This window comes from Mizuhopecten yessoensis, unplaced genomic scaffold (genome assembly GCF_002113885.1).
Source record: "Mizuhopecten yessoensis strain PY_sf001 unplaced genomic scaffold, ASM211388v2 scaffold245, whole genome shotgun sequence".
NCBI classification, from domain to species: Eukaryota; Metazoa; Mollusca; class Bivalvia; order Pectinida; family Pectinidae; genus Mizuhopecten; species Mizuhopecten yessoensis.
In genome coordinates, this window is record NW_018403450.1 from 1,476,858 (window position 1) to 1,487,801 (window position 10,944).

General features: G+C 38.7%; 1 protein-coding gene across 2 annotated transcripts in view; it reads left to right on the top strand.

The window, feature by feature from the left end:
- LOC110445469 (C-factor-like) overlaps window positions 1-3,413 on the top strand; it is an 11,356-nt gene extending 7,943 nt beyond the window's left edge. For both annotated transcript variants that reach the window (XM_021490132.1, XM_021490123.1), the window contains exons 4-5: window positions 1,883-2,032; window positions 2,491-3,413. In XM_021490132.1, the coding sequence (XP_021345807.1) occupies window positions 1,883-2,032; window positions 2,491-2,715 (375 nt within the window). In that variant the 3' untranslated portion in view covers window positions 2,716-3,413. The remainder of the gene's footprint in view (window positions 1-1,882; window positions 2,033-2,490) is intronic.
- The last annotated feature ends 7,531 nt before the right edge of the window (window positions 3,414-10,944 follow it).

Genomic DNA, 10,944 nt, shown 5'->3' on the forward strand with positions numbered 1-10,944 from the left:
AATACATGCCCATTAACATATTAAACTAAGTTCATCTGTGTTCAAACTCAGACAAAGATACTAGCGAGCTTAATAGTTTTAGATATTTATTCATAACATAAACAGCGCTAGCATTTCTGTCGATTCCATTTCAGCTTAACCGGCTATCCGGAAGAATACATGCACCGTACTAACTGCTACGGCAGTTATGTTCTCCTTTGAATACTGCCCACCTGCAATAATGCTTCCGTAACGTACTCCTTGCGCTATCTTTTGACCATTTGGCAACCTTTCGTTTCGTAGCTGACACGGTACAACACTTTTCTTTCGCTTACTTCTCATCACGACCAGTCAATTTGTTTACAAAGAAATGGTGTGCTATGCGCATGCGCTAGAAGAGGGAAATCCCTGAACAAAACGTTGGTCAGACAGGTAGAAATACCGATGATTTTCTTAGATTTAATCATTTTTATGAATCTATTTCAGCCAAATCCGATCGTAATTTTCCATAAGGAATCTCACTTGATATATTGATGTAGTATTTGAAAAAAAAGACAAAAAATAAGGTTACTTCACCGTGATGCCCCTTTAACCCTGGGGAGGGGGTAAACTTTGCTATAGTTTATATAGGGAAATCACATTTTGGACCAACATTTGTTTAATTTCCATCGGAAGTAATTCAATTTGGGTTAGCATTATTAGTATTGGATAGAAGTTTGATGGTATGCACATATTAGCCCTGACCGACCCCCAGGGGCTGATGGGTTGGGCCAAAAAGGGTTGAATTGACTGAAATTTCAAAAATCTTCTTCTAAAAGAAATGGTAGAATCAAACACTCTTCATAGTTGGAATGGCTTTTACCCCCTGGGGAAGGAGGGGGGGGGGCAAAATTTATTATGGTTTATAATGGCAAATGATACTTTCAATATTACCTGTTAATAACTTGATTGGAATTATAACCCTGAGTTGACAGTTTGATACTTTGATAATTTTTAGCCAGTCCTACCCCAAGGGCTGTAGTGTGGGGCCCGAAGGAGTCAGTGTGCTAATATTTCTTAATTTTCCTTGTTTAGAATCAGAGATGCTAGTTTCAAATACTTTTTAGTCTGAAATCTGTGGGCTAGATATTGAGTAAGGTGGTTTTATTGTTTTTTGTCACTTTGAATAATATTTCTGTTCATGTTAAAAACAAAATCAACTCTCTGTATAAATATATCAGGTGACCGTTAAGGCCCATGGCCTCTTGTTTAATCTGTTCATCTCATAAAAAAAACCAAGTGCATTTATTCTTATTCAGAATTTAGTTCATATAATGTATGTATCGTGTATGCTTGTTCAATGAATAGATCAGCCATCGCCAGGGGAGGGTCAGTGGTATGCAACGTAAAAATTATGACGTCATTATCATGATGACGTCAACAATCGGTCCGTGGCATTCATAACCTATATGAATGCCAACTGAATTTGGTAGGGTTATATAGTGGCGATGCCATATGATGGTAAATATTCTATATTGTCTCAACCACTAGTAAAATGTTATACAGAAACATTGTGTATCGGGAGTGTCACCAATGAGAATTTAACACTGGGATAAAAAGCGGAAAGGTAATGCTTTATGACAGTATTGTTAGATGATCCATGAGTTTCAGACAAAAAGAAGAATGAACGAATTCTAAAAAAACTTCAACAAAGAGAAACATCTGGGTCAGACACACGTTACAGAGTGATGTTGGTCTTCTAGCGACTGAAAAGAAACCCGGGTTGTTTTTAAATATTGAACAATGCTTTTACAAGCAAACAGGGTAAACATTTAGCCTCCTTCGTTTGCACATACCACCAAACATACTGGTTTGTCCTTTAACTGATAAGAACTAGTTACTGCTAATACTGATGTTTTTACAGGCGTTATTGCCTCTGCTAAAGCTAGCGGCCCAGAAGTCGTCAGACAAAGGAATGTCCTGGCACAAAGCTGCACTGGTCAACCTTTCGTCTGTGCTTGGATCTGTGGAGAACAACCAACAAGGCGGCTTATACCCGTATCGGGCATCGAAGGTACTAACCTACGCTAAATAAATAACTTAAGTTCGTCGAGATTAAAAATTTCATATTTAATCTCGATGATATTTGAATATTACGTACTAAAATCTTTTAATATTAGTTTTGAATTAAATATTTTAGGAACCATATTCAACAAGTTACTGGTATAAAACGTCGGTGTTTGTCTCTTTAAAGAAATGATTAAGATATAAAATAGCACGTGTATGTTTTTTTTAAATACAAGTGATAACGTGTAAAATGAAAGGGGGATATAGGTATAAAATGATTTAAAAAGGTAAAATAATGGTGTTTTTTTTCTTATTTATCATATCTTGAAGTTTCGCGAATAGACTCTCGTAAAAAAATATTTTGAAATACTTTGTTCTTTTTACAATTACAATAATATTGTGACGAACACAAGAACGGTTATTAATAACGACTTTTAAGTACGCTAATGTTTTTCGTTGATACAGGCGGCGCTGAACATGGTGACGAAAAACCAGAGTATTGATTTGAAGGCGGACGGGATTCTTGCTGTTGCCATCCATCCCGGATGGGTCCGCACCGATATGGGAGGCAAGGCGGCTCCACTGTCGGCGACCGAGAGCGTCCAGGGTATGCTTAACGTCTTCTCCAGTATGTCTGAGGAAACCACTGGTACGCTCGTCGACTACACCGGGAAAGTGATGTCATGGTGATGTGCCTCTTGTGAGTCTATTTCTGTCCTGGATATTTGAGGCTGATGCTGACTTTGATATCAATTTATCTCGCTTATCAAGAAAATGGTTAATTACCGACAAAATGCAGGTTTTATGATTATGCAGAAAGATTTATTCCGTTGAAAACATTTATTTTTGTCGTCTGTCGTCATTGATAAGATTAAATACTTCCATGCACTGTTAGCCTCTGCGTGGGTTGTCACTGGTAGTCACGGCGTGGTTGTCACTGTTAGTCTCTGCATGGGTCGTCACTGTTAGCCTCTGTGTGGGTCGTCACTGTTAGCCTCTGCGTGGGTCGTCACTGATAGTCTCGGCGTGGGTTAGCACTGTTAGTCTCTGCGTGGGTCGTCACTGATAGTCTCGGCGTGGGTTGTCACTGTTAGCCTCTGCGTGGGTCGTCACTGATAGTCTCGGCGTGGGTTAGCACTGTTAGTCTCTTCGTGGGTCGTCACTGATAGTCTCGGCGTGGGTTGCCACTGTTAGCCTCTGTGTGGGTCGTCACTGTTAGTCTCTGCGTGGGTCGTCACTGTTAGCCTCTGTGCGGGTCGTCACTGTTAGCCTCTGCGTGGGTCGTCACTGGTAGTCTCTGCGTGGGTCGTCACTGGTAGTCTCTGTGTGGGTCGTCACTGTTAGCCTCTGCGTGGGTCGTCATTGATAGTCTCGGCGTGGGTTGTCACTGATAGTCTCGGAGTGGGTTGTCACTGTTGGCCTCTGCGTGGGTCGTCATTGATAGTCTCGGCGTGGGTTGGCACAGGTAATATCTGCGTGGGTCGACACTGTTAGCCTCTGCGGGAGTCGTCACTGATAGTCTCTGCGTGGGTTGTCACTGCGTGGGTTGTCACTGATAGTCTCTGCGTGCGTTGTCACTGTGTGGTTTGTCACTGTTAGCCTCTGCGTGGGTCGTCACTGTTAGCCTCTGTGCTGGTCGTCACTGTTAGCCTCTGCGTGGGTCGTCACTGATAGTCTCGGCGTGGGTTGTCACTGTTAGCCTCTGCGTGGGTCGTCTCTGTTAGCCTCTGCGTGGGTCGTCACTTGTACTCTCGGCGTGTGTCGTACCTATTAGCCTCGGCGTGGGTCGTCACTGTTAGCCTCTGCGTGGGTCGTCCCTGGTAGTCTCTGCGTGGGTTGTCACTGTTAGCCTCTGTGTGGGTTGTCCCTGTTAGCCTCTGCGTGGGTCGTCACTGTTAGTCTCTGCGTGGGTTGTCACTGTTAGCCTCTGTGTGGGTTGTCCCTGTTAGCCTCTGCGTGGGTCGTCACTGTTAGCCTCTGCGTGAGTCGTCACTGGTAGCCTCTGCGTGGGTTGTCACTGATAGCCTCGGCGTGGGTCGTCACTGTTAGCCTCTGCGTGAGTCGTCACTGGTAGTCACGGCGTGGGTTGTCACTGTTAGCCTCTGCGTGGGTCGTCACTGTTAGCCTCTGCGTGGGTCGTCACTTGTAGTCTCGGCGTGGGTCGTACCTATTAGCCTCGGCGTGGGTCGTCACTGTTAGCCTCGGCGTTGTCAGGTCACGTTCCTTCCTTTTAGTGACGCTACTGCGCCCTATCCTGATCTAGTATCTTCCGCTGACCGTGCACTCTCTAGTGTTTGTCCCGCAAAAAGATGTGGATACCATACCCAGATCCAACGTCTGACTTTTGCATCTTTTTTCTCAAGGTTGTACGTTTAAAAGTGATGAATTATTCGCACTTTATTCCGATCCAATATCTGCTGTTTACAGAACCCGCTCCTCTCTAGATTGTTTCTGAGGAAGTGATAAATAGACCTACCGCACTTCATCCTTAAAAACAGCTGCTGTTTATCGCACCTCATCGTTCCCTGTGGTGTTTGTTTTAATGTACTGCCAACTGATGCAATAAACCTTGTTATTCATTGTATCAATGGAAACATCTTTTAATTTTATACAAACATGATGTTGATGATTCGTGATCAAGTCCAATAAGTTATTTAATGTGTCGCAGCATTTGTTTTGGGATGCGCATGTTGTTATCCGCTAGTCTTCATTTGTCCCAAATTACCTCTATATAAGATACTATTCAAATAGTTAACTGCTGATTAAGCAATATAAGACTGAACATTCTTCAGTGTTGCAAAACTATGAGAAAAGAATATTTGCGGCGGTGCTGTTTTACCTGATAGTTACGGTACGACTGCATGCTGTTTGCAAGAGCAGTTCATTGTGTGCCTTGTCAATTGTATTACAAATACGTGCTGATTTATATAATCTGTTTCTTATTATGCAGAACACTTTGTCACAGAATAATTTTACAAGCCATACTACAATTATTTGTCGTTTTTGTGTAAACCAGAAGTTAATTCCTATGTCTTTATATTGATCTTTGTTTAATTTATGTACGATTCGAAAAATGTTATCAGCATTACGTATACAAACGCTATGAGGTATCATTTAGAAAACTTTTTTTTCTTATATTTAATTGTTTAAGGACTAAAGATATGCATTTTAGAGCATGAGCTTTGGCACGTAATTAAAACCTCTAATGTAATTATGATACACATGTTGAGAGCTTATTCTGTGTAGCAAGTAGAAAAGTTAATTGTCGATTTACAAATATAGTTCGTATTTTTGTTGGAAACCTCTGATATAGTTCGTAAATAATATTGATATACATGTATGAATTGCAATTACACAAATGCAACTTAATTGCATGAAGAAGATAGGATATGTATGGTAGTCATTGCATTAAACTTAACCTCATATTTATAAAATGGTATCTCATAAGATCATATTGATGAGGGGTAAATAACACGTCGTCATGAAACGCGATTTATCTCATGGAAACAAAAAGTGTTAACCTTTAACAAGGGCGATAATTTTATAAAATACATTATGAGATAATCGATTAGAACACTTTATTTTCACATTTTTTATAAAAAAATAAATATTTTTAAAAGGACTTAACATTTGCAGTTTACAACATGAACCTTTGCAACGAAATCAAAACCTCGAATGTTATAATAATGTACTTGTTAAGAGTTACTACTTTGTCGATCTGCAAAGTTAGTTCATACTTGTGTTGGTTACTTCTAGTGTAGTCAGTATGTCGCATATACCTGAATTCAGATTACACCAGTACCCTTACATATATGTTGGCAATCAGATGTAATATGCAGGCATTGAATTCCATTTTAAAGCAGCGTTGTGTTATAAATACAATGTGTATATACAATGTTTATATGTCAATGTGATTTACCTATCGTTGTTATTAAAACTTTACATTAATTATGCAGGTATTAAAGTCAATGTTTGTTCATTTATGATTAGCCTTGTATTATTTTTCTAATATTGCCAAACATGGCGATAACAGATACATATATTTACATCTACGACGCATCGTGTCTAGTAATAGAGAATGCAGTGTATGGTGGTTAAGCATTAAACTAACGCGGTTCATGTTTCATTGATCTGTAATGCTGTTGGCGTTCATATTGCACATGAACCGCATCTGAAAGAAGTTCAATGACAGAATTAATTATTTAAAGTAGCCTAGGGAATATCCATGCAACAGCGCCGTTGACCAACACGATTCTGTATGCAGCATTAGTAATTGGTGTATAGCAAGATTATTTATACGAATAAATATGCATACAAAATTTATAATATTTTGTATGTATTGATGAAATGTGCATTTTTAGTATGTAAATGTATATATGGGGCCACAGGTTGTTATCGATTTATCTCTCATCCCTTAAAATTCAAAGCACGAACTACCTGAGATGTCAGTAATTCCAAAATATACATTGGTTGTCCATATTTAGTGTTTAAAATTCCAAAATGCCCCCTCCATCTCAAGGCTAAGTGTTTACAATTACAAAATGCCCCTCCATCTGCAGATAAAGTGTTTACAATTACAAAATCCAGGCGACGAGTATATAATGGGTATGGCACCATATCTAAAAAGTCCCTGGTCGTTGTTATTCTCGTACTCTACTTTAACTTTAACTCCGTTTTGAGATTTGAAGTGTTTAGTTGTTCCCAGAGTGAAATTCACTCTGGACAACACAGCAATTAAGTAGTAAATGACTTTCTTGAATACATAAATACTTTGATTTATGTGGGTTATAAGATGTTCTGTTATTGACTTTGCGTTAATTGTGAAGTCAGTTTTCGTCCTTATCTGTTGATGCTGTGGTAAAGATAGCCACTGTGTGTTGACGCTGTGTCTACATTGACATTGTATGCTGACGATCACGGATGTGGTACTCTTTATGTGTGCTGACACTCTGTTTACTTTGGCAATGTATGCTGACAATGTGGTACTCTTTCTTTGTGTCGACGCTGTGGTATAATTGGTCATGTGTGCTGACGCTGTAGTACTCGTTATGTGTGCTGACGCTGTGTTTACTTTGTTATTGTATGCTGACGACGTGGTATGGTTTGTTATTGTATGCTGACGATGTGGTACACTTGCTTTGTGTTGATGCTGTTGTATAAGTTCGTTATGTGTGCTGACGCTGTGTTTTCTTTGGTAGTATATGTTGACGTTGTGGTACACGTTTTGTGAGTTGACGTTGTGGTATGGTTTGTTATTGTATGCTGACGATGTGTTTACTTTGGAACTGTATGCTGACGATGTGGTACAATGTGTGCTGACGATGTCGTACAAAGTGTGCTGACGCTGTGTTTACTTTGGCATTGTATGCTGACGATGTTGTACTCGTTATGTGTGTTTACGCTGTGTTATTGTTGGTTATTATGTGTTGAAACTGTGTTTACTTTGGCATTGTATGCTGACGATGTGGTACTCTTTATGGTTGCTGACGCTGTGTTTACTTTGGCATTGTATGCTTACGATGTGGTACTCTTCATGTGTGCTGACGCTTTGTTTACTTTGGCATTGTATGCTTACGATGTGGTACACTTTGCGTGCTGACGCTGTGTTATAGTAGGTTAATATTTGTTGATGCAGTGTTTTGTAGTCCAGCTTTAACGAAAGCAATCAGTCGTTTTCATCAATCTCAACATCAACACTTTTTACACTGCAAATAATTTTAGCCCAACATCATCTGATGGTGGGCTATTCAAATCGCCCTGCGTCCGTCTTTAAACAATTCTTGTTATCGCTATTTCTCAGGAAGTACTAGAGTGATCTTTCTTAAATTGTATATGTAGATTTCCCCTTGGTCCTAGTTGTGCAGTGTAATTTTCTAGACTGGTCGGATAAATAAAATGGCCGCCAGGTAGCCATCTTGGATTTTGACATTGAAGGTTTTTTTTATCACTATTTCTCAGGAAGACCTGGAGGGAACTTTCCCAAATTTGTTATGTAGGCTCCTCTAGATCAGTAGTTGTGCGTGTTTAATATTGAGAATGATCAGATAAACCAAATAGCCGACAGTCCACCATCTTTGATTGTGACATTAAAGGTTTGTTATCACTATTTCTCAGGAAGTACTGGAGGGATCTTTCCGAAGTTTGCTTTGTAGGTTCCCCTAGGTCTGTAGTTGTACATGTTCAAATTTGAGAATGATCAAATAAACGGAATGGCAGACAGGCAGCCATCTTAAAGTTTGACAGTTAAGGTGTGTTAGTGATATTACCCAGGAAGTATTGGAGGCTTCTTTCTCAAATTTTATATGCAGGTTCCTCTTGCTCCCTCGTTGTGCATGTTATATTTTTAAACTGATCATAAAAACAAAATTGCTAAAGGAAGAACTAAACAGATCTTTCTCATATTGCAATGATCGATTATATTTCTTTCACATTAAAAACTGTACTAGTAAATATGTGAAATGACAAACTCACTGTTAAGGTTGTCTTTTATACGCAGCAGTATTAAGTTTAGATCAAAACTTACCTCAAGGTGCATGTACTGTTAACATGACTCGATCAAACAGATTAGAGAAAAAAGATACAAGATTGAACTGACAAACTTATGAAGATGATACAATGGTAGGCGCCAAGATCCCTCTGGGATCTCTTGTTACAAATTCTTTGGGAAAAATTTCCACCTGTTACCGTTATTAATTTAACAGCTTTTTTACGTCATGTAGTCTGCAACATAACAATCAATGCCATGACACTACGTCTGTTGTCTTGATTCTAACGTCATTGATATTACATTAAGGGTCTACTTATATATCATATACTTAGCATCACTGTCTTGGATATCCATTCTTTATGACAAAATGCATATCAATTTCCACAACCACGAGAAAGTTAAATAATACTGGTACAAGTAGCAAGTTTTGTCTACCGAGCGACAACTCATGTGTTTCAATGTAGACATAAGTAAATTCAGCAGTTTTTTAATACAATACAAAAATTAAAACACTTAGCGACAACACACTGCGGGCGGAGATAAATACCTGTTTGATTGATAAACGAAGACAGTGATCGAGTTTGGATACATATTCAACTGTCGCATCCCGCATAATTGCCCTGTGACTAGAATGTAAATAGGAGATTCACCACGGAGAAAAACTTGAGCTGAAATAGTAGGCTAGAAGAACTATTGATAAGTGTACATGCACGTACGTCGACATTTAGGTACATGTTATAGATCTCATATTTACATTGATGATTTTTATGAAATCATTATGTTTATTTAAATCTTAATCCTTTATATTTTCAAAAAATAAATAAACAATAATACATTTTAAAAATAAATAAACAATAATACAATTTTTTGTCTACATAAAACACCACCCTCATGCGTTATTTTACAAAGAAAACCTTTATGCTTTATAAAAACTGAGACATTCTATTATTCTGTCTTTTATTTACATAGAAACACCATCACATCATGCTGTATGCTTCATGCTTTACATCAAAATACAGCTTTTGACGATATATTATGTGATCAGTTATCATATCAGCTATATGTGCCAGGCGAGATTACAGATTTACACACATTATAACTTATGTATTCAATATGTGGATGCCTGTGTTAAGAATAACATGAAAATTCATAGTAAAAGCAGACTAGGTCAAAACGAAAAATCGAATGTAAATAGAACATTTCACCTTTGAGACATTACATTGTCGATAGATGCATGATTGTAGAAAGTCGTTAATGGGCACCGATACCAGAAATCGAAAATAAATTCGGTATTATGAGACCAAGGTACATTGTCCAAAGATACTGGCTTATTTAGAAAAGAAAACCTTAAGGGATTTTGGTGTCCATTTCGTATTTGTTTTATTAATAGTCATGCATCCTTTTTTCACACTGATGTGTTTAACATTGTCCATTCAAAATTTAGTAATTGTTTGGCCTATTAAGTAGAGCAGGAACAAGAATTTGTTTTAATTCCATGTCATCCTTGTTTTTCTTATTATCAAGAAGTATTAAGCATATAGCAAACGAAGGCAACAGGAAGAGCCTACTATAAGACACTGTCTGTGGCCATCTTTTATGATTTTACTTAACTTTAAGCAAGCACGAAGGGAACCAAGAGAATCTTTCATAAAAACTTCGAGAAAGCTTCCTCCAGTATTTTTAAGATAAAGAGATAAACTTTAACTATCAAATTCAAAAATGGCTGCCTTGGTTAATTCAACAAGAGGCCCAGAGGGCCTGTATCGCGCACCTCAATATGTTTAAAATAATTGGAATGAAGTAGATGCTGTAAATACATATGAAATTTCAGAAAGATCCAACCATTACTTGAGATATGGCGAGAACAAACTTCAAACAGAGTCCCACCCCTATGCAACCTAGGGNGGGGGGGGGGGGGTCATACCCACCAATTATACAAATTGAGTCCCCTTGGTCCATTGATGCTCCAGACAAAATAAGGATAAAATCCCATAGTCCCGATGGTTGGAGTAGGGTTTCAAAGGTTTTAACTATATTTCTCCAATTGAGCCCCGCACTTCTGCCCCCTGGGAGACCACACCCACTGCTTATACACAATTGTTTCCCCTTCACCCAAGGCTGCTTCATACCAAATTTGGACAAAATCCTGTCATTCCTACAGAAGAAGAAGGATTTTGAAGAATTTGCTATGTTTCCCCTATTGGGCCCCTCCCTTCTACCCAAAGGGGGGCCACACTCGCTGTTTATACGAAATTGAGTCCCTTTTGCCTAAGGATGTTCCAGACTAAATTAGGAAAATATCCCTTAATTTCTATGGTAGAAGTGGGATTATCAAGGTTTTACCTATATTTCCCCTATTGGGCCCCGCCCCTCAGGTCCCAAAGGGGCCATACCAACCGTTTATACAAAATTGGTTCCCCTTTACCAAGGAT